Source organism: Castanea sativa, chromosome 6 (assembly GCF_040712315.1).
Source record: "Castanea sativa cultivar Marrone di Chiusa Pesio chromosome 6, ASM4071231v1".
Taxonomy (NCBI): domain Eukaryota; kingdom Viridiplantae; phylum Streptophyta; class Magnoliopsida; order Fagales; family Fagaceae; genus Castanea; species Castanea sativa.
In genome coordinates, this window is record NC_134018.1 from 5,655,147 (window position 1) to 5,680,557 (window position 25,411).

At 34.2% G+C, this 25,411-nt stretch overlaps 1 protein-coding gene across 2 annotated transcripts; it reads left to right on the plus strand.

Moving 5' to 3' along the window:
- The first annotated feature begins 400 nt into the window (after window positions 1-400).
- On the plus strand, window positions 401-6,198 carry LOC142640958 (receptor-like kinase TMK4). 2 transcript variants are annotated; one of them, XM_075815299.1, is made up of 2 exons: window positions 401-2,522; window positions 5,888-6,198. In XM_075815299.1, the coding sequence occupies exons 1-2, from the start codon at window positions 422-424 to the stop codon at window positions 6,058-6,060; spliced, it is 2,274 nt and encodes a 757-aa protein (XP_075671414.1). In that variant the 5' UTR covers window positions 401-421; the 3' UTR covers window positions 6,061-6,198. The 2 variants fall into 2 exon arrangements, with proteins under 2 accessions (XP_075671414.1, XP_075671413.1); XM_075815298.1 differs by lacking the exon at window positions 5,888-6,198 and adding an exon at window positions 3,869-4,603.
- Window positions 6,199-25,411: the final 19,213 nt, after the last annotated feature.

Genomic DNA, 25,411 nt, shown 5'->3' on the forward strand with positions numbered 1-25,411 from the left:
CCAGCCTTTGCCCCCATACCCTACAAGCACTTATACTTGTGGAGTAACCATCGCACCAAGACCATATAAATATACACAGTTATTAAGGCAACAATGTAAATTTACACATTTATAAACTGATTGATGTGAATAAGGGGGTCCTTTGCATAGGACTTAGCATTGGCATGGAAAATTCCGGTCATTCCTGCAGAATGGAACAAAATTCAAAATTTTGATGTTAATTGAATTACAAGACTCTTAGAAAAATTTAAATAATTAATATAATATAATTTGTCTAAGACCCATTGAAAGTGTACTAGCCTAATTACTAGATGCTATGAAAATAATTCCCATATAATATGACAGCCAACAACCCAAACAAAAACCAAACTGAACATCAAGACTGTCAGACTTCAAACCCATTACTCTTTCTCAATCTCAAATGGTTTGGCTGATCTATTTCTCCACCTTCATTTTCTCTTTTCTAACTCTTTCATCTGCCGATGACGCCACAGTCATGGCCAAGCTCCTTGCCTCCTTTAGCACCGCCCCAAGCGGCTGGTCTAACAGCACAGACTACTGCAATTGGACAAACGTTGTCTGCGACCGAGGCCGTGTCACTGAAATAGAATTAATTGCTCAGTCTCTCTCAGGCACTCTTCCCTCGGATCTTGGCACTCTCACCCGACTCGAGATTCTTTCTCTCCAACAAAACTCTTTCTCTGGACCAATCCCCTCCTTTGCCAACCTCACTTCTCTCCAACTTCTCTACCTTGACAACAACAACTTCTCCTCCATTCCTTCAGGTTTCTTCCAAGGACTCACAAACTTACAGGTCTTATACTTGAGCGAAAACCATAATATTGCACCTTGGACCATCCCTACCGAGTTGACTCAGGCCACTGGTTTACTCAGATTCTATGCTAGCGATACAAACATTTTTGGTTCTGTACCAGATTTCTTTGGTTCCCTCCCGAATCTTACGGATCTCGGACTTGCTTATAACAATCTCAGTGGCACTTTACCTCAATCTTTAGGAGGATCCAGGATTCGAATCCTCAGGCTCGAAATACAGAAAAATGGCTTGTCGGGTACCATCGACGTGTTGTCGTCGATGTCACAGTTGTCCCAAGTGTGGCTATTCGAGAACGAGTTCATTGGTCCAATCCCAGACTTGTCAAACTGTACAAGTTTGTTCGATCTTCAGCTCAGTGACAACCAGTTCACAGGCCTCATCCCAGACTCATTGATGTCAATTGCCACATTGAGGAACGTTTCCTTGGATAACAATGAGCTCCAAGGGCCTTACCCACAGTTCCCATCTAGCGTGACTACTCACACTCTTGATGGCAATAGCTTCTGTAAAGGCACCCCAGGTCCTTGTGATCCCCAAGTGACCACTTTGCTCGAAATCGTTGCAGCATTTGGGTATCCAAGCAAGCTAGCCAAATCTTGGACAGGTAACAACGCCTGCGTTGGCTGGACTTCCATTATCTGCGATTCACAGGGTAATATTATCACTATCAATTTTGATAATCAACAATTTGTTGGGACGATCTCTCCTGCCTTTGCGAAACTCACATGGTTGATGAATTTGTATCTGGGAGATAACAAATTGACGGGTTCCATTCCGGATGCTTTGACAAACATAACAAGACTTCAGGTTCTTGATGTTTCGAACAATAACCTTTCTGGGTTGATACCTAAATTTGGAGATTCTGTGAACCTAACTACGACCGGTAATCCTTTGATTGGGACGAATGGTACATCGCCTAGTGGGAATAAAGCTGGAATAAGGTCAAGTGGTACTTCCGTCTTGCCTGGTATGATTGCTGGTATAGTTATTGCTGTGATCATATTTTTTGTGGTTGTGTTATCTATCTCGATTAAATGTTATGTTAGTAGCAGGCATAGGAAGTTTGGAGGAGTGGTGAATCCTGAAAATGGAGGCACAAGTGTACCGAATATTGAAATTTCGATTGAAGTTCTGGAACAGGTGACCAACAATTTCAATGAAGATAACATTTTGGGTAGAGGAGGTTCTGGAGTTGTCTACAAAGGAGAATACCATGATGGGACTATGATTGCAGTGAAAAAAATGGGATCTACTGCAATGAGTAGCAAAGGAATCACTGAATTTCAGGCTGAGATTTCAGTCCTTACTAAAGTGAGGCATATTCATTTGGTTTCTCTTTTAGGATGCTGTATCAATGGCAACGAGAGGCTCTTGGTATATGAGTATATGCCACAAGGGACGTTAACACAACATTTGTTTGATTTGGGTGAGAATGGGTGTTCTCTTCTTACTTGGAAGCAGAGGGTTCAGATAGCTATGGATGTGGCACGGGGAGTGGAATACCTGCATACTTTAGCTCCCCAAATCTTCATTCATAGAGATTTAAAGCCTTCCAACATACTTCTTGGGGATGATATGCGGGCCAAGGTTGCAGATTTTGGTTTGGTTAAAATTGCGCCTGATGGGAAGAACCCTGTATCGACGCGAGTAGCTGGGACTTTTGGTTATCTTGCACCAGAATATGGAGGTAACTAAAGCCTAAGATTTTATGTTCTTGTGTCCTAATTGAATTTGATAGAGTACAGTGATAAATGGTCGTTCAAAACTTGGACGATCTCCCAAAATATTTGTACAATCAGGGAAAATCATATTACTGAGGTAGTATTAGTATGTTCTTGTGTCTTATTTGTGTATATAATGATAATGTTGTAAATATTCTCTCATTCTTGTCATTGACGATGGAGTGTTAATAGTAATTTAGTATGGTCCCATTACTCCATGAGTTTTGACATTTTTAGAATCAAGGGTGTTATGGGAATGATTGGGCCGCAAGTCCACATCACTCCACTCTTTTATATCATTTCCATATCAGTCCTCATGCATGCTTCATGTGTCTGTTTATATTCTTTTACTAACCCTCTTTGATCTTCATCTTTAATGCATTGGACGCAATGTAAGTCTCTTTATTTCATTTTCCTAATCTTAACAAGTTTATAAATATTATTTTCTCCTTCCTACCTACCTAACTTAATACATAATTTCTTGTAAGTCTTATATTTGACCTTTAGGTTTTTGCTATGAACTCAAAATTTAAATAATTAGAAAAATAGATAAAGAAATATTGAGTTCTACAACTTTTTTAAGCAATCAATACACTTAGTGTGCAGCTTTCCAAGCATATTGTTATATTTTTGACACTTTTATATTTTATTTATTTTCTCAATTTTTCTTGAATAATCATATTATCTAAAAAAAAAATCATGAAGAAATTTCAAAAATACGAAAAAAAAAAAAAAAAAACTTTGAGAGCAACTAAGTAAATTAATCTAGGAATGAAAAATAAATTACAATTTAAGTGTGCGTTTGACTTCAAATTAAAAAGTTATTTTATTATTCAATTTATTTTTATTACTATACATGGGTTCTACTGCACTTTTTGGTACTATTTATGGGTCTAATTGTACTATTTCAATTAATTTTTACTTTTATTTATAGTACTTTCACATTTACATTTTATTTTGTATGATATTGCATTATTTTACATATATATTATTCATACATGTTAACATTTTTTTGATTAATTCCATTCATGTCATTTAATTTCTTTTTAGCCTCCGAACTGAAATTTTGACTTTGCCATTATATACGTATAGTAAACCTTGAATAATCTCTTGTTGATCTATAAACAACCTTACAATTTGAGGCTAGGGCTTGTTGTTGTTCTACGTATATAATGTTTTCTCTTCATGTGCTTGTGTCATACCAAGTATGTTGACACCAATTAATGTTCACCATGAATAATTATTTTCTAGTTAGATGTCCCTAGCTGAACCATTGCAAGTTTGTATGATGACTTCCTTTCCTTATCAACAGCTACAGGAAGAGTGACCACCAAAGCGGATGTGTATGCATTTGGAGTGATTTTGATGCAACTGATTACTGGAAGAAAAGCTGTAGATGATACTCTGCCAAATGAGAACCCTCATCTGGTCACATGGTTTTGTAGTATTCTAAACAACAAGGAGAGCATTGCCATGGCCATTGACCGAACTATTAATCCTGATGAGGAGACCATAGAGAGCATATACAAAGTGGTTGAACTGGCAAGACATTGCACTAGTCCCAAGCCATACCAAAGACCGGATATGGGGTATACAGTCAACATCTTAAGCCCTCTTGTAGGGCAGTGGAAACCTGCATGTCCTAACACTTCAAATGGAGTTGAGGACATCTATAGCTTTGACCAAAGCATGAGCCTTCCTCAAGATCTACAAAGATGGCAAACGATATAGAACCAACAGCTCTAGTCCAAACGTCTCTAAACACATTAAATTCTTTGTGAAAGAGCCAAAGATATGTTTTTCTTTGTGCTTTAAATCTTTGTGCAAGTAATTTTTATGTGTGGAGAGTGAATTAATATAGTTTCTCTATGAGAGCTGAGAGTCCAAACTTTTATATTTTGCATTGCAAGAATTTTCATTAGACACTTGGCCAACAAAGGTCATACAAAATGTCTCGGTAGATACTAGGTCAATTGAGATTCCCAAACATGTATTTTAATGATTTGGCCTTAAATTTTCTTTCTCATGGTTGTCTAAAACTAAACCCTATCTCTTTCATACTCTTTCGAATTTCAGTTTAACCATATATAACTTTGATTCCAACATCTTTCACTCATCAAATCAAGGTAATCTCATGATATTTTCTAGCATTTACATAGTTAAACCAAGTAGATTCATATCTAGGTATATGAATTGAGGTTTATACAAGTTTTGATCTTCATCTTTAATGCATTCCACACAACGCAAGTCTCTTTATTTCATTTTCCTAATCTTAACAAGTTTATAAATATTATTTTCTCCATCCTACCTACCCAACTTGATATATAATTTCTTGTAAGTCTTATATTTGACCTTTAGGTTTTTGCTATAAACTCAAAATTTAAATAATTAGAAAAATAGATAAAGAAATATTGAGTTCTACAATTTTTTTTAAGTAATCAATACACTTAGTATCCGTTTGGATACGGATTAATTTGGCTGCATTTGCGTTTTCACGTTTTTTTTTTTTTTTCCTTCTGTTGCTGCTGCACTCGTCATGGGGGACAAACAGTACTGTTCAAGCTACTATTCATGAACAGTAGCTGTGTATTGTTGACTTTTCAGCCATTTTTATCACATCTATGGGTCCTGTGTACTGTTCACGAGACCCACAAACTTCACTTTTCAGCCAATTTTTTTATTAAAAATGGGTCCCACAGCACTATTCACACATTTAAAAAATTATTTTGCTACAGTGCTTTCAATTTTCAGTTTTCAGCAATAAGTTCTATCCAAACGGACCCTTAGTATGCAATTTTCCAGGCATGTAGTTATATTTTTAACACTTTTATATTTTATTTATTTTCTCAATTTATCTTGATTGATCAAATATCGGAAAAAAAAATCATGAATAAATTTCAAAAATATGGAAAAATATTGAGAGCAACTAAGTAAATTAATCTAAGAATGAAAAATAAATTACAATTTACATTTACATTTTATTTTGTATGATATTGCATTATTTTACATATGTATTACTCATACATGTTAACATTTTTATGATTAATTCCATTCATGCCTTTTAATTTTTTCCAACCTCCAAACTAAAATTTTGACTGCCACAATATACGTATAGTCAACCTTGACTAATCTATTAATGATTTATAGACGACCTTACAATTTAAGGCTAGGGTTTCTTGTTGTTGTACGTATATAATCTTTTTTCTTCATGTGCTTGTGTCATGCCAAGTATGTTGACACCAATGTTTACTATGAATAAATATTTTCTCGTTAGATGTCATTGGCTGAACCATTGCAAGTCCGCTTGATGACTTCCTTTCCTTATCAACAGCTACAGGAAGAGTGACCACCAAAGCGGATGTATATGCGTTTGGAGTGGTTTTGATGCAGCTGATTACTGGAAGAAAAGCAGTAGATGATACTCTGCCAGATGATAACCCTCATCTGGTCACATGGTTCTATATGGATTCTAAAGAACAAGGAGAGCATCGCCAAGGCAATTGACCAAACTATTAACCCTGATGAGGAGACCATGGAGAGCATATACAGAGTGGCTGAGCTAGCAGGACATTGCACTACTCCTAAGCCATACCAAAGACCGGATATGGGGTATGTAGTCAACATCTTAAGCCCTCTTGTAGGGCAGTGGAAACCAACATGTCATAACACTTTACATGGAGTAGAGGACATCTATGACTTTGACCAATACATGAGCCTTCTTCAAGATCCACAAAGATGGCAAGCGGTGTAGAACCAACAGCTCTAGTCCAAACGTCTATAAACACATTAAATTCTTTGTGAAAGAGCCAAAGATATGTTTTTCTTTGTGCTTTTAATCTTTGTGCAAGTAATTTTTACGTGTGGAGAGTGAATGAATATAGTTTATCTATGAGAGTTGAGAGTTCGAACTTTTATATTTTGCATTGCGAGAATTTTCATTAGACACTTGGCCAACAAAGTTCATACAAAATGTCCCTGTAGACACTAGGTCAATTAAGATTCTCAAACATGTATTTTAATGATTTGGCCTTTAATTTTCTTTCTCTTAGTCGTCTGGAACTAAACCCTATCTCTTTCACACTCTTTCGAATTTCAGTTTAACCATATATAACTTTGATTCCAACATCTTTCACTCATCAAATCAAGGTAATCTCATGATATTTTCTAGCATTTACATAGTTAAACCAAGTAGATTCATATCTAGGTATATGAATTGAGGTTTATACAAGTTTTGATATTGTGCTTGTAGTTTTTTTTTTTTTTTTTTTTCAATTGCTTTTTGTCAAATGTTTGTACATAATGTGGTTGTTCACCTTTGGTGCCACTAAGGCCATGTGAGTGTAAATTTTGGACATTTTTATGCGTGATCCTTCACTTAATCCATGGTTGTTTTCATGTTGCACACCATGTTTTCAACTAGATGCGTGAGTGACATTTTATTGTGTAACCATCATTTGAGTGACGTGTGATTGATTTATAAACCTTGTAATTGGCCTTAATGGATATTTTTGTAATGTATACATGTTCATTTCATTTAGATTGCATCCATTTAATGAAGCGTCATATGAATATTCAAACCATTAAGTCGTGTGTTGATCCACTTTGCATTTCTTTCTTATTTCATTTAGGATCATGAATTCTAAGGGGTCTCGGACTAGTTCCTCCTCAAACATGCTTTTTATTCTACAACACCGTTAAATAAATAATAGATATTTTTTTAGGGGAAATAAATTTTATATATGATAAAATCAATAGGTGGAATTAGTGTTGAAAATAATATAACCTTATCTTGGCAAATGGAAAATATTATCATATCAAGTTTTTCCACTTCATGCACCATGTAGGGCTGATGTGCACCTTCAAAATCTTTGTGAGCCTTCTCTACATCAAGTAGTGGGTAATTTTCATTCTCTAGGCAAAGCAACATGCTTGACCCTTCAACAAGTGTATTAAGTGGTGGGATAAGTAAAAACTAGTTTGTGTTTGATCCAAATTAAGATTTGACTCAATAAAAAAGTGCTATGGTTTTGGTGGAAAATTTTCTATGGCCTAGTCCATGGAGCGGTGGCTTGAGCTGATAGGCCGTGTTGTTTTGAGAGAAACACTGTATTGTCACATCTTATATATATGTTTTTTTTTTGGAAATATTAAATCACTACAACTCCGTGAATGTAGGAAAATTGCTAAATTACATAATTTCTTGTCTCATCTGATTTCCTTATGTGTGTGTTATTTTTATCTATTTTTCATTTCTCACAAATCTAAGAATTTGTGTAAATTCCCAACATGAAGTCTACTATACATGGTTCACGTATTCCAACTCATTGTTTATACATTGTGGTATATTCTTCTTGGGGCAAATTACAACATACCAATATGTGGCTTGAGCAAAATTTAAATTGTCTACCTGTGATTTGAAATTTGACACTTTACCCACCTGACCCATTAGAAACATAAAAATAAAATAAAAATAAAAAACCAAAGGAAACAAGATCAAAGAGTTGAATTTGAAAATCATAAAAACTTGATTTAAGAACTTCAATTTAACACAGAAATTGGCAATTTAGATGATGTTTTACTCTCTCTCTCTCTCTCTCTCTCTCTCTCTCTCATATCAATTTGTACCAACAAGATATTTATCTCTCTCTCTCTCAAGTTAACCATCTCTCTCAACCAAAACGGCCAAATACCATTATTTGGAAAAATATGTAGTATTTTACCATTGTTTGAAAAATATTTAGCAATCTACCTCTTTTTTAGAATTCAATTTTGTGAAGCTCAAGTTTAAAATGGAATTCGAGTTTCAAAAACTCGAGTACCTACCATGTAAGAAAAACACCAGTCCCCACAGCACTCATATGGCCACCGATTATTTACCTTTAAAAAAAAAAACAAATAAACAAAAATCTCTTACCACACTTTACACCAGTGTACTTTGCATGCGTTTCTAACTCTTTTATCTAAGGTATTAGAAAGGGAAATTATTCAAATAAAGCTAGTAGTGGTGCTGGATATGGGGCAGAGGGATGACATCACAAAATCAGTCAATGTTGGTTTGCACTCTTTTATCTAAGGTATTAGAAAAGGAAATTATTCAAATAAAGCTGGCAGTGGTGCTGGACATGGTGCAGAAGGATGATATCACTAAGTCAGTCAATGTTGGTTTGCATGCTAATAAAACTGTGTAAACAGGAAATTTTAAGTTTGTTGAACTTTATGTATAAGGTACTCGAGTTTATGAAACTCGAATTTCAAGTGCCATTTTTTATAAAACTCGAAAACTCGGGTAATGTGCCAAACTTGAGTTTGTGAAAATCAAGTTCCAAAGAGTGGTAGATTGCAAAATATTTCTCAAACAGTGGTTAAACACTACATATTTTGCCAAATAGTGGTATGTGGCCATTTTGGTCATCTCTCTCTCTCTCTCTCTCTCTCTCTCTCATAGCCAAATAGGACAATGATGCCGCGTGAGTGTGTAGAAGTAGAATCTGTAACATACAATTACTACAATTCTTCAATGAAACCTAAGTTCTACAAGAACACTAGGCTAGTAGGCCAAATAATGGAAAAAATCTCTCTAACAAGCTTTTATTATCAACACATAACAATAATCAAATTTTCTATAAAGAGTATTTATAGGAATAGAATTTCTCCTACTCCTTTTAGGACAAGAAATAATAAACTTACTTTTACTTGAAAAAGGAAAAACAATTAAAGTCCTAACTCAACTAGGAAAAGGATTTTAATTGAATTTGTAAAAGCAAATAAATCCTAATTCCACTAGAAAGAGAAAACAACATAAAATATTAAAATATTTTATTCTCTCTTAACCAATTTGCATCATTCTCTCGAGGTTGGGGACAACTTGTCCTCGAGTTTTGTGGCAATCTTCCATGGTCAACTGGAACCTAGAAAAATCCTCTCCATCCTATCCTTCTGCCCAAGACAAGACAAATTAATATGCTACTTATCAATCTTTTATCACTCATAATAAATCTTGATGTACGAATTTTTATTCTTGAACTCTTTTGCCACTTTGGGATATATGAAACAAGTACTAAAAAAGAATCCATGCACATATCCATAAACTTCATACCTCCTCCACAATGATTACTAAAAATCACAAGTTCACGCCTCTTATTAATCTCTATCAATTCTTGTTCAATAAAATCCTCCTAGAAGGGATCAATAACATTTTCCATTAATCTTTCCAAATTAATGTTAACTATATTATCAAAAAAAAAAATGAGAGAAGCTCATTAACTCCAATGAAATCATAGTGTTTAATGTGTTCAAGTTCAAGCTTTAGTAGATTGAAACTTCGTTCATCAATGGAGAACCCATCTACTACTGAACAAACCAATTGTACCAACGTATGATTATAATCAGTAAAACCAATAACCTTTTGTTTTTGAATGTCGAACGTCTCGTCAATGGTGTGAGTTATGGGCTCACCTTGTATGTATATGACTTTATTTTTATCAAGCTCAATCTTGTCTCCTTGACTAAAATCTTCAAGATAGTCATCGTAAATTGGTGGAGAATCCCAATGTATTGCACAAACTCTTTCAATGTATTCATTGTTCTCTTTGATACCGCAGTCCTCCTCAATATCAAGATCCTCCTCCTCCTCCACCTCCACATAACATGGATTCGGATGCTAGTTTTGAGGTCGATTTCCAACGGCTAAGGCGATGAGCTGCTTTGAAAGCGCATCAAACACTCCTCTGTTTTTTGAAAGAACGTCTCTAATTGCGCATCGCGTGCAACCTCATCACGTTCACACATGTCATCTATGGCAACAAGTTTTCCCCCACATGCTTCTCTTTATGCCATTTTAGGAACCCAACTTGGGACCTTACCAATCTGCATCACACATGGCTGAAAGCCTTAAAGGATTGTTCTCTATTGCTCATTGCCATCGCCACCAACAGCAATGGCTTCCCCTGATCTATTAAACCCCAAGTTCTCTCTCTCATGCCGAACCAAACCCATGGTGGGCCTCCTTGCTCCGCCTTTCACCTCAAACTTTATCCTTCTCTATCTCTACTTTCTCTCTCTCTCTAGTCTGGCATTTGAAGGGGAAACGAAATGGTGGTTAGGTTTGTACTACTGAAGGGGTGCGATGTGGGTTGTGTTGAGGTGGTACCATCTTCACCATCTCATCCTCAATAGTGTTAGTTGAGATTTGGAGCACAATCTATTACAGGGACCACCTGGAATTTCTTGAGTTCTATTTGAGTGCTTAAATTTTGATGGGTATAAAACACACACATTTGCTTGGTATATTTCTAAAACTCACTTATTTCATTTCTTATTTTTGTTTTCGTTTAAGTAGATCACTAGATGATGCAAAAAGTATGGATTTTTTAAGTGGGTTTGTTCAGAGAACAGATAAATAGTAATGGTATTTTTTCAATGTGTTTGTTGTTTTGTTGAGAGAAAATATAGAGGACCGGAGGAAGGAATAAAGAAGTGGAGTTGGGGTTTCACTTTTCATTGTTCCTCACTGATTTCCTCCAATTTTCCATCCATTAGCTCTGTTAGTGATTGTTTTTTATGTTTGATTTGTTCAATTGTGGTGTTGTTATAATTTGTATACAAGTTAGTAGGTTTTGGATGTGTATAATTGTTGTAGAGAGTGCTAGCAACAGCTGCGATTGGATAATTTTTGTGTTCTATTGAAGTTCTTGAGCAAGTTTCTAAATTTTTTCAAAGCCACTCTTTGATTTTGTTTTCTTTGGTTTTGTTATGTTTTTAGTGTTTTTTAACAAAGAAAGTCCAAAGGTAGATTGCAAACCCCTAATGGAGTGGACCATAGCCGGGTAAAGTGTAAAATTTCAAACTACAAATAGGCAACTTAAATTTTAGCCAAACCACATGTGCGTAAGTTGCAATTTGTTATTATTCTTAAAGCGCTCTAGTATTGTAGTAACATTTGTTGGCACTTGTACAGTTGTACTTTCACTTTTGGCAATAAGTTTTTGGTTGTTCTTGATGTTTCTTCATCAACAAGATCGTTACCAATGTTATTGTCTCTTGTGTGGCCTTCCGACCTATTATTCCATTTTTTTCTTGCTGCCTACTTGTTTCTTATGTGTATACTGTATGGTATAGCTGAGACATGATTTATGGGTCGAGTTAAAATCGGTATGGGTGTTTGAAGTTTGAATGGGCCAGATGAATCTTCTTGCTTTAATGGGGTGAGTAGGCTTTTTTAAAATTGAAAAATCCTCAACATTCAAATTTCATGACCTTGAAAGGCTTGAAATACATCAAATTTCAATCGTCCCCAAGGTCATAAAGGTTGCAGACTTGCAGTACTGGTGAGAATTTTGATTTGATAATATATATACATACATACATACATATATATATATATATATATATATATATATAGTTTTCTATATTAAATTTACTAGTTGTTTTTTTTTAATATATTAGTTGTAATGTATATTTGGGGAATTTTTCATATTTGGGTTATTGAGGTCACTCAATTGAGTGGGGTGGCTATCATGTGATTTGGTGGTTTTAGGCTGTGTAAGGGGTCTCAGTAAATTCTGGTGGCTCATATCAGAGTTTAAAATTTTTAGTGGAGTTCTTGATCAAGGGTGATCTAATGTTTTGGTTGTTGCAAAGATTTGAATTTTTGCTCTATATTAAAGATTCAAAATTGATGCCGGACAACCAATTCTCAAATAATTTTACAGAAAAATTGTCTAGAAAAAGAGAGATTACATTATAAATTGCATTTTCTAATTTTGCATAAAAATTAATTTAGTCTTATAATTTGAGTTTCATTCAATTCAGTTCTCTAACTTTTAATTTTCATCAATTTAGTTATTCTATCAACTTCCATTATAGGTTGCTGATAATCCCAAAATTATGTAATTTTTGAAATTTTAAAATTTATAAAAAATAATAAAAAATATCGATAAAAAATTAGATTATTTTTCTCTCAAATTAGGAAGAACATTTAGATTTCCCTAAATTTACATCAATTTGAATTTTTGTATATATTCAACTTACTACTAAAATTAAAAAATATAGCCTCCCAAATTCATCTCTTCTGAGCAACCAAACAAAGCCATAGCATCTAATCAACAAAAATCCTGAGTTAAAAACTTCCAAATTAACCTTAAAACCTACTAATAGCATCATCAACATGTAACTCACAACCCAGATTTGTGGAAACCCGATAACAAAAATTGTTTTTAGCTCTTGAAAATAGGAAGCTCTGGTTAGCTCAATCGTATCACCCAAATACCCAACAGACCAACTACCATAAGCAAGATGACCCAAATGTGGGAAGGATCCATCGGCAAGAGCTCAACTAATGTCAGATGAGGTATAAGGCTTTTAGCAAGCCATCACGAAGTCGCGTCGAGGTAGGCCAGGGGGGCAACGACACCACAAGCTTTTTGAAAATTTCATTTACTACCTTAAAAACTTTAAAACTTTTATCTAAATTATCTATAAATTAACTTATTAGTCCCCCCCTAGAATTTTATAATAATAAAAAAAAATGTTATGGGCTTAGACTTTAGACTGTTTCCCACGTATCTTAAAATTTGTTAAGAGAATCCCACAAAAAACCTGGTCTATTCCTTGGCCCATTAGCTCTTCCAAATAGCAAAAATAAAAATCTCTAATGTACATTGGTTGCCGCTGTTGCAGTCTTAACACTGCAACAACTCAACAATTGGCTTTGTTTCTTGTTGTCTTCTCCTCTCCAACCTCCATTCAAGTGAATCAACAACCGGTGACCGACTACCTTTGAACCAGTGGTGTATCTCTCTCTCTCTCTCTCTCTCTCTCTCTCTCTCTCTCTTATATATATATATATATATATATATATTCTGTTTTATCTATGCCCCTGATATCTCTCTCTATTTGGATAAAGGATCTCTCTAAAAAAGAAGTGTTCATTACTTTATTTGGCTTGTAAATGACGCTACTTCATTCACAACAACAGATTAGTGGCTTGTAGCTCTAGCACGTTTTTCTATTATTTTATATTATATTTAACGTTTCAGTATAGGTTACTAAACTCGAAATCAAATTTAGAAAATAAATATTGTTTTTAGTATGTGTAATTATAGACTATTGAAGCATTAAGATAAAAACAAATTTACAAAGTTGTTTGCTTTTATTTTTTTTTTTTTAACATAAACAATATTTTACAGTTTTTTTAAGTGAAAAGATTGGCTATATATTTTTTTTTTTGGTAACCCAGATTGGCTATATAATTACTATATAAAATTCAATATTCAGGTTTTAATATGTGGGTAATTTAATGAGAAAACAATCGATAATTGATGCATATTTTAAGAGAAAAAATATTTAAGATTTGGAGACTACTACACAATTATCTATTTAGAATATTGAAATTTCAAATGTTGCACACCTATAATAGCTCAAAGATATGAATTTAAGGAATATTGCTTGATTTGAATCGTGATCTTAAGTTATAACGAATGATATTGGAATGAGTTTTTGAGTGGTTGTTTACTTGTTTAGTGACGTGTGTGTATATATATATAATATATATATATGCTGAAAAATTATTTCAAGATCAGTTATAAGTAGTTTTTAAGGTGAGTTTGATTCAACTTTTTTATATTGTGTTATCTGAAAGAGGCTTTTTTTTTTTTAGTGGTCCTTTTTTTTAAAAAAAAAATAGTATTTAATTATTTTATATATATAATTTTTATTTTAAAATTTTAATTTATAAGTGAATAAATCAATTTGAAAATTAATGGGAGAGTGATCTTATTTTTTAGGTAATGTTTTAGTGGGAGTTAGAGTTGCATTTTTACCAGATTGTCTTTTAGTCTACTTAAACATAGGACGGGTTGTTTAACTTATTTTCTATTTAAAAATAATAATAATAATAAATGTATAGTTACTTTGAAGAAGTGGGTTAGTGGAAGAATATTCCTATTTTGTAGGCAATATTTTAGTGCAAGTTAAACATGTATTTTTACCAGATTGTCCTTTAATTTTGTCTCTACTTAAACATAGGACTGTATGGGCATTTTTGAACTAAAAAATGAGGAATTCAAATAGGAGAAGCCCCTTAAATAATAGTATAGATAAGATATTGATAGATAACTTCAGGTAAAGTAAAGTACGTTAAAGATCTAAAGCAATGGAGCACATCTCCTCCTAAACTTTTGGCCACGATGGCCGTACTCCTAAAACTAAGACACCACTAACACTAATAACACAATCCAAATACAAATCAAATACTAACAACTTCCTAATCGCACAAATCCCTATCTTAACAAATACCTATAAACATGATAATTCTCTATAAACATGAAACAACTAATAAATAAACATTAATATTATTTCCTAAGAAATTAACATACGTAACATTCCTTCGCCACTGAAATCAGTCTTTGTCCTCAAGGGCTTAATCTAAAATTTATTGTTTGATCTTTCCGTGTTGCTTCTCACACGCTAGATAACTTCTTGGATGAGAAAAGTCGAAGTGGTACACCTTTTGGTTCAACAAAAATGTCTTCAACCTGATCAAAATATTGCTCCATGAAAACTAAAACTCCAACAATTAGTCTAATGGACCCACAATTCCAAATACATGTACATCTCATTCCTCCCCCCTTAAAAAAGACCCTTGTCCATAAGTAATTGATCATTTATATTTTGATCATTAATTGAATTTTCAAAATTACATTTAAAAAAAAAGGAAAAAAAAAAAAAGAGTTAACGCGATACATATAAAAAAAAGTAGAACTCAAAAAAAGTCATTCATAAACCAAAGAAAAGAAAACAAAGAGGAACTTGCAAAAGATATAACCTGAAAATTTGTTGGAGCCTCTAATAATAAATGTCTTTAATCGAAGAAAAAGAAAGGAGGATGTAGAGCTAAACTAAATATCTTCAATCTGAAGAAGAATGAGAGATAGAAAGTGAGATAGAAACTGCAAAACGTACGTGAGTTTGTGAGTTTTAAAGTGTAGGAGTTTTAATTTACATATTTATCCTCGTTAGTTGAAAACTTGTAAGTGGACATGATGAGAGTACTTTAAGCATCCAAAATATAAAATCCAAATAGGAGAAGCCTCTTAAATAGTAGTATAGAAAATGGCAATTTCAAAATGTGTGGTATTAAATTGAGATTTTTAAAAAAGAAGTCTTTTTTTTTTTTTTTAAGTTGAGTGTTTGGCAATTTGTTAAAATTTCTGTTTGAGGTGTAAATTTCCAAAAAGTACAATATATATTATTAATTTTATTTCTTCGTTCTTCCTGAATTTAACGTATTTTCTGATCAAACATCTAGACCAATCACAATACATCAAACACAACAACACCACTCTTTCAAGGACTTTGCTACTCAAACACAACCCATAAATCCAGATCTACTCAAGAAAAAAAAATTGCAATCCCAGATTCGCTCAAAAAGAAAAGAAAATGAAATGAAAAAAAAGGGTGTGAAATGTGAATGAGTTGGAAGGTCTTTTGAGTGCCGAGATAGAGAGAGAGAGAGAGAGAGTGCTGGTGATGGAACAAAGAAAGGTGAGAGAGTGTTGGATTTAGTGTTTAGGGAAGAAGGGCCAAATTGGGTTTATTGAACAAAAAATGTACGGTTAATTTAAGGACACGATAGAATGTTTTTTGCTGTGTTTTTGTATTGCTTGGTGGTCCAATAAGAAAAAGTGACCAAACGCAAAAATTGCAATCGTGCCTTTTGGGCCCAACAAGCCGATCTATGGTCCTTTGAAGAGTTAAAGTTAACTTGTATAAGAATTTTATTTTATTTTATTTTTTATTATTATTATTTTTTTTAAGAATATGGTTATATCTCTTTTCTTCTTTTCCTCGAAAAAGTAAAAGGAAAAAATAAAATGGGTATATTTAGTTTAGCTCCTAAAAAAATTCTTGGCTTTGCCACTATTAGTAAGGTTTATTGAAATCAACACTAAAATTGCGTTTGGAATTAGAGTTTGAAGTTAGTTTATTTTACTATTTAGTTTATTTTTGCTATTACTCATGAGTCTCACAACACTTTTTTGTACTATTTCAGCTAAATTTTACTTTTATCTACAGTACTTTAAAAAAAAAAATTTCAGTTTCAGCTATGTTGGGTTCTAAGACTTTAGGTTTAAATGTATTAGAACTTCAATTTGTAATGTTGGCAAACCATGATCAAAACGTTTAGTCTTATTTTAGACTTGCTCAAAGTATGTTTAAGTGTAAAGTTGGAATCGAGTGTACTACAAGATTTACTGTGTAAATCTGCTTAGCTCGATCGATCGAAAATTAGACTCGATCAATCGAAGCTCGTGTAGATTTTTTTTTTTTTTTGCAGAATTTTCCAACTCAGCCCAAGCCCGTTTGACATGTAGCGTTTTATGTTTTGTCTTAAATATAAAAGGGAAAACCCCTAACCACGTTTTCTGGTTGCTCTTTATGCTGTGTGTGTGTGAATCTCTTGTGAGATTTGGAGGTATTTACCTTCACATACACTTAGGGTTATCAAGATCTAGATTGATGTCAAAAGCTTGGTGATCAATTCAGCTGCAGATTCAAGAGCTTAAAGATATACAAGCGGGAGTGCTTGTGCTTGCTGGGAATCTAAGAAAGAAGTAATTCGTGAACTCAGAGCTATCACGTGGTCGTGGTAGTAAGTTTCCTACTCGAGGTAGTAATAGAATGTTAGTGGTCTAAGTCGCTATTGTGTAAACTTCAATTCTTTCATAGTGGATTTGTTTTACCTTGAGGATAGCTAAGTTAAATCCTCTCTAAGTTTTTTACCGGCTTGGTTTTCCTGAGTTATCATATCGTTTTGTTCTTTATTTTCTGCACTTTACAATGATATGATATATTTGTGTTAACCTAGATTTGAATAATTTACCTAAGTTAATCACTTAGCTAAATAACTTGGTTAATTTGGTTGTGTTTAAGGGGTCTAAAAACGTACAAGCTAAATAAGTTATTCCCAAACAGACTCTAAGCCTTTTTTTTTTTTTTTTGAGAAAAAAAAATCAACACTAAGCAATAGAAAATTTAGGAATTCTAGGATTTCTTAAATTGACTCCAGATTATTATTGTTATAAAAAAAATTCTAATAAATCTTTTTTTTTGTTGGTAAAATGGACTAATGCTTCTTTCTCCTTCAACTAATATTTTAACCAATTTCATACACAAAAGTTGCATTTGGTATTGGCTTAAAAAATCAGTATTTAGCTTATTTTTGCTACTATTTAGCTTATTTTTGTTATTATTTCATGGGACTTATTTACAGTACTTTCAGCAAAAAGTTTTCAAATTTAACTATATAAGCTATTCTCAAATGGACTCGAAATATTCATAAATGGTTACGACAAAAATTTTTAATGTACAAGCTAGCGCTTCGATGCTTGGCTTGCTCTTCCCTATACCCACCTACATGCTATCTTCCAAGTTAAGATCCAGCGAATGCAAACTACTTACCTCAAACTCTTATTTGATCATTTTTGTACGTACCAGTCCATGATTGTTGACCTCAATGATCTCGCTTGCACTACTACTCTCTTCCTCAATCTCACTCACGCTGCTATGTGTTAAACTGCTTTGTATTCCTGGAAGTTGTAGATGTACTAGCTTCATAACTAAATGTTTGCTAACAAAGCAGTTTGAAAGTCTTTTGGACATATGGAACTTGTTAGCTCATTTGGTGTTTAATTATTTCTCTTGTTATTTTATGTTTTGGACACATATTTGGTTATTTTTGGAGAAGAAAATGTATGATTTTTATCTTATGCACATAAATATATTTATTAAGTTAATTATATCTGTGGATATATATAAGGATGATATATATGTGGTGATGTATAAAGGAGGACCCGAATGGCTACTAGGTAGTCTATTCATAAAGATTTAATGGCTCGTAAAGTACTCATATAAGGATTACCATATATTATAATACATAGAAGGAAGTACTCATTATAATTAAAGGTATTACCGCCATTATTCATGTATTTGATTTTTTATTTAAATGAGAGCATTTCACAACTAGTTGACATGGGTAATATCATTGCCATATTAAATGAATATCACTTATCAAATTATTTAAATGTCTCGTGGGCCAAGTGTGAGAATATAAGATTTCGTGGCCCTAATTTAAGTGAAAAATGAAAACTCATGTCATAAGAATTTTATTTGTGAAAGACGTTATGGTGAATAACAATTTCTAGGTAAATCTCAATTGGTATAACACCTTGAAATTACAAGTTTTAAACTCCTTGATGGAAGAATAGTAATGAAACAAATCTTAATCTAAAAGAGCCCCTAATTTGGCCTATATATATAGCTTGTGTCTCCATCAAATGGATATATATATATATATATATATATATATATATATATATATATATATATATATATATATATAGAGAGAGAGAGAGAGAGAGAGAGAGAGAGAGAGATGCCATAAACTAGAAGACTCTTTTATATATACTATCATATACTAATTTTTTTTTCCTCCAATTAAACACTTAAACAACTATGAAGAAGTACGTATATTTTATTCCGTAACTCTAAATTTATCTTACAAATTGAGGTACAAGAATTTTAGCAAGGTTGCTTGAAATCAACACTAAGTTGAATAGAAAACATAAGGAATTATGGGATTTCTTGAATTGACCATAGATTATTATTCTTTTTTATATAAAAAAATTCCAATAATTATTTTTTTGGGTAAAATGGACTAACACCATTAAACTTTAAGGAGGTTGCATTTAGCACTCCCTTCCCCTTCAACTATTCATAAATGGCTGTGATAGATTAAAAAAAAAAAGGGAAAAAAATATATACTCATAAATGGCCAAAAAATTCTTCTCTCATCTTTGTTTCCAAATAATTAATGACAACTAGGGGTGGAGCTACATTTTATAGCCGGAAAAAACTAGGTTCTACCACCCCCCCTACCCCATGTGTCCTTGACTTCTTGTTTCTTTTTTCGCTGAATGACTTCTTGTTTCATTCAAATATACTTAATTACTTTGACCTTTTTTCCCCAACACGTCGACAAGCCCACAACTTTTATAAGTTTTACGGTTTTAATAACTTTTACAATAAAGAAACTACTTCATCTTTTCAATATGTATTTAATGTTGTACTTTCCGGCCACCTTCCAAGAGACCTCATCACTTATATAAAGTTGTGATTTACAACTATTTTGTGTTAGCTTTAATTTCGTACTAAATTTTATTGTGATTTTGTTCAATTTTATGTACCCTGTATTTTATGTGGGATTTCTTTGTATGGGTTGTGTGTGAGAGAGAGTGTGAAGACTCAAGGCAACATTGAAGATCAAAGAAGTTTTCGTGGGTAGCTCTCGAGAAGCCTTCCCGCGAAGTAAAGTCATGTGCTTAACACATGACTGAAATGCAAAGAGTCATGACAGATAGTGACAGCTGGTTTTGGCAAGTATTTTGCGAGTAAGGTCTTCCCACGAGATACCCGTGAAACATTATGTTTTGCTATTTTGTCATATCTGATACACCATGTCTCTACCTACACTATATATACCCACATTATTCACATATTGTGAGGAGTGCTTTTCAGAGAGAAAACCATAGTCACAATCCTTGAGATATAGAAATTGCCATACCCGCAACCCTCTACACAATCCATTGTGGTTTTCCTCAACTCCTACTTGTCCATATCCACATCCTTGAGAGGTTGATAGCCCAAACACTTACCACACCCATTCTGAGTGTTAAATGAGGTTTTGGTGCTACTGAGAAGTATTGGAAGAAGCCAAGCTTTGGCGGATGCAATCAAGCGCATTGCGAGATCCAGAAAGCTAGACAAGACACTGTTCTGAGAAGCCTTGTTGGAGTAGGAGCTTGGAGGGCTTAGGTGCACTGGTTAGATTAAGCTTGGAGGGTCTTTTGATATTCGTGTATCCCAACTTATTATTTAGTGGATCGATTTACCGTTTGGAGGGTGGCGAACAGGTTTTTTGCTAAGTTCTTTAGTTTCATCTTCGATAACACATCGACATGTTATCTTATGTTTGCATTTCTCTTCCCTACTCTTTTAACTTTCATTTTATTGCTGTGATTTGATGAATATGGCTTAGAGTAGTTTTATTGTTTGTTCGAGCCGTAATATTTTAATTTAGGGGTCTAAACAAGGTCTTGTGTTTCACACAAATCCGAGTTTTCAACTTATGCAAATGTTCTCATAGTCTTACACTTACTGTCTTCAAGCTTTTTACACTTCCATTTCTTCATCTCTTCTTTCATTTCTATTTTGCTTCCAATTTCTATTCATTTCAATCAAACCTCAATTTCTATTTATTTATTTTAAGGTTGATGATTTTTTTTTATAAAACCAATTGATAGTCTATATTCATTATTTTTATCTAGTATTTCATACTAACATACTCAAACAACCAGATTTAGGTAAGATTTGGTATGACAACACATCTAGTGCTATTTGTTGTTGTGTTTTACATTTGAAGAAGCAAATCTTGAAATTGCTATTTGAAAATTCATTAGTGCAGGTCATACATTTATGTAATAGAGACACATATATTTTTTATGAATTAATATGATCATTTAGTCTTGACCGGCCCCTAAAGACAATTTTCTAACTCCGTTCCTTGATGACAAGACAACCAATTTGGAAAATTTTGATGTTCCTAATTCCAATTCTTCTGTGTCCTAATTGGCTTTTTTTTAAAAAAATTTTTTTATGATTGTTTATATGTGCACAATTTTTTTTCATTAATCTTTACTTCTTGTGCATTGTGCATGTCATATATTCTTCAGAACGCACGAAATGAACATGCTTAAAAAATAGATGTGGCGCTGTAGTTAAATTGAAGACGCACAAAATATGAGCTGAATAGATTAAATTTTAGTTTCTAAGAAAATACAAAGTTGGGTCGGTTAGAAATCTAAAGTTGATTGATTCACAGTGTTCAAACACTTTACAACTAGATTGATGATGAAACCAATGACAAAAGTGATTTGTGAATGAGCATTGGTTATTTGCTATGCCGTAGGATTTTTGTGGGGGCTCACATGTGAGTTAGAGGGATGTCTTATATACCTGCATATGAAAATTTCTCCATTGTGAGTAGCAGTACTGGTCTTTGAATTTTGTTGTCGGTCGGAGGGTGTTTGACTAAAAACGTGAGGTTGATGATGTTTTTGAAAGAAGATGATAATTCTTGAAAGAAAATTCTAGATGAGAGAGAGATAGAGAGAGAAATAGAAGAAATGAATATTGCATATCTCATAGATTACATCAGGTACAAGTATATATAAGCTAGCTAATCATAACCGAATTATGGTGCCAAACCATTCTAACAGATTTGGATGAAGTCTAACAGAGTAACAGAATACACACATGTGTACAATTGTAACTAACCAATACTTCAAGCACTTAACTATAACTACATACAGTTTTGCACTAGACTAAACTATAGGTCGTTTAGGCAGATTATGCAGCTGTGCTTTTCTATGAACTGATACTATGCTAGCTGAACTTCTTAAGGCAACACCATCATCCTTTACATCCCCCCTCAAACTAAGGGGAGGAAGTCCCATGAGTTTGACAGAAAAAGCATGAAAACGAGGAGAAGGCAAGCTCTTGGTAAATAAATCAGCCAATTGATCCAAGGTAGAAATATATTTGAGAACTAAATCTCTATTCAAAACCTTCTCACAAACAAAGTGGTAATCCACTTCAATATGCTTAGTGCGGGCATGAAAAATAGGATTAGAAGCTAAGGCAAGAGCTGAGACATTGTCACACCACAAAACGGGAGGATGATACAAATAAATCCCTAAGTCCTTGAGAAGCATCCTTAACCAATAGACCTCAGCAATGGTAATAGCAAGGGATCTGTACTCAGCCTTAGTAGAAGATCGAGACACAACAGCTTGTTTCTTAGCAGACTAGGTAATAGGTGAAGAACCCAAGAAAACAATCATGCCAGTAATGGATCTCCTATCTAAAGGATCTCCAGCCCAATCAGCATCACAATAGGCTGAAAGGGAGAGAGGACCAGGCTTGAAGTGAATTCCCAAATGATGAGTACCTTTTAGGTATCTTAAGATCCTCTTAGCAGCAATGAGGTGATGTTAAGAAGGCTTGCTCATGAATTGACAAGCTTGCTGGACTGCATAAGACAGATGTGGCCTGGTAAAGGTCGAGTATTGTAAAGCCCCAACAAGGCTTCTATAAGCAGTGGGATTAGAGAGTAGAAGACTGACAGAAGCATGAGAATGAGTAGAAGCACATGGATTAGAAGCAGGCTTACAATCCAACATGTGAAATCTAGACAATAGGTCTTTGGCATACTTAGATTGATGCAAAAACAGACCAGCAGCAGTATACTCAACTTGCAGCCCTAAGAAGTAACTCAAAGGACCTAAATCCTTAAGGGCAAAGGAAACACCAAGCTGTTTGATGATCTCATCAACAAAGGCACCATTATTGCCAGCTATAATAATGTCATCCACATACAAAAGGAGGTAAACAACATGAGCTGAATGAATAAGGATGAACAGATTACTGTCAGCACAAGAAGCATGAAACCCCCAGTGAAAAATTTAAGATGTAAAGCTATCAAACCAAGCATGAGGGGCCTGTTTAAGGCCATAGATTGCCTTGTGTAACAAACAGACATGATAAGGCTTAGACTTATCTCTAAACCCAGGGGACTGACTCATGTATACTTCCTCTTGCAAAACACCATGTAAAAATGCATTGGAAACATCCAATTGCCTAAGGGACCAACCAAAATGAACAGCCAAAGCAAGAATGATCCTCACAGTAGTAGGCTTCACCACTGGACTAAAGGTCTCAGTATAGTCCAAACCATATTGCTGCAAGTAACCCTTGGCAACCAGCCTGGCCTTAAACCTAGCAATACGCCCATCACTATGTCTTTTAACCTTATACACCCATTTACATCCCACAACATTCTTATTAGGAGGCAAAGGAACTAGAGTCCAAGTATGCTGCTGTTGCAAACTAGTAAATTCTGAATCCATAGCATCAACCCAATAAGAATACTTAGAAGCAACATAATATGAAGGAGGCTCAGTACAACTATAATCAGTCTGAACAGAAAAAGCTTTAGGCTTGAAAATACATTCTTGGACTTGGTAAGCATAGATGAGCATTTGTGGTCAAAGGAAGAGTAGCTGAAGTGGAACTAGGAGAAATGGAAGGATCACTTGGAACAGACTGAACTGGCTCAACAGAAGAAGAAGCAGGCAAGACAGACTGGACAGGAACCAAAGAGCAAGAAGAAGAATCAGATTGGACAGAAGTAGAACTAGGAGTAGAGGCTGAAGTGATAGGATCAAAAGAATAACCTAAGCCAGATTGAGACACAGGAAGCAGGGAAGAAAACGAAAGATCACAAGTAAAAGGAGAAGAAGTAGAGGCAGTGGAGAAAGACTCAGACTTAGGAATAGGAAAAATAGGAAAGATAGATTCATTAAACAAGCAAGGGCAAGAGATATACACTCTACCAGTAACCACATCGATGCAAATGTAACCTTTGGATTGAGGAGGATACCCAAGGAATATACACTGACTAGACTTGGGATCAAACTTATGAGAAGCATAAGGTCTTAAGTAAGGGTAACAGGCATAGCCAAAAGTCCTCAAGGCATGAAGGGGTGGTCTATGACCATACAATTTTTCCCAAGGTGAGACAAAGTTCAAAACAGAAGAAGGAATCCTATTGAGAAGTTAAACAGCTGTACTAAAAGCATATGACCAAAAAGAAAGAGGAAGATTGGATTGATGATGCATGGACAAACTACTCTTTACAACCTGCATGTACTTTCTCTTAGCAACACCATTCTATTGAGGAGAGTAAGGACAAGAAAACTGATGCTGAATGCCATGCTCTAAACAAAAGGATTTGAAGTTATTATTAACATACTCACCACCACCATCAGACCTCAAGGTTTGGATTTTAGCATTAAATTGAGTTGCAACCAAAGAATGGAAATGCAAGAAGACCTTAAACACATCAGACTTTCTTTTCAACAGAAATAACCAAGTAAAATGACTAAAATCATCCACAAAGATCACATAGAATCTGTGTTCAAGAACAGAATTAACAGGAGCAGGACCCCAGACATCTGAATGCACTAATTGGAAAGGAAATTCAGTACATGATACATGTTTAGGAAAAGGAAATTTGTGCATTTTAGCACTTATACATGAAGTACACTTGGAACAAATATCAGTAATAGAAGAAATCTGTACAGAAGGAGAAAAAGACATAGCTGAATGGAGAATCTTTGCATAAGGATGACCAAGCCTATTGTGCTAAAGTAAATTCTGTGGAGAAAGGGCAGCAAAACCACCAGAAGTGACACGAGAAGAGGAGGAGGAAGGCAGAGACAGGTATAGGGTAGACTCCATCCTTACTCAGCCCTCTATAAAGCACCTTCCTCGTAAGTAAATCCTGAATTAAGAATTGATAGGCATCAAAATAACAAAATGCATTATTTTGAAGACAAAGTTTGTGAACAAAAAGCAAGTTTGAAGCAATTTGAGGAACCCTAAGAATATTGTTCAAAGAAAAATTATGAGAAGGAGTAACAAGCTTACCATTACCAATATGTGTCACAGGTAAATCTTCCCATTGCCAACTGTGACAGACTCACCTGCTGCAGGTTGTTGAGCAAGAGACAATTGAGACAAGTCTAAAGTGATATGATCAGAGGCACCAGTATCAGTCAACCAATTTTGATTTTGATTAGCACTTGATGAAGCAACCATTGATCTTGCAGCCATGGAAGCAAGCTTGGTTGGAGCATGTCTTCCTTGGTAAGCAAAGTTCATGCGATGGTAACAATCT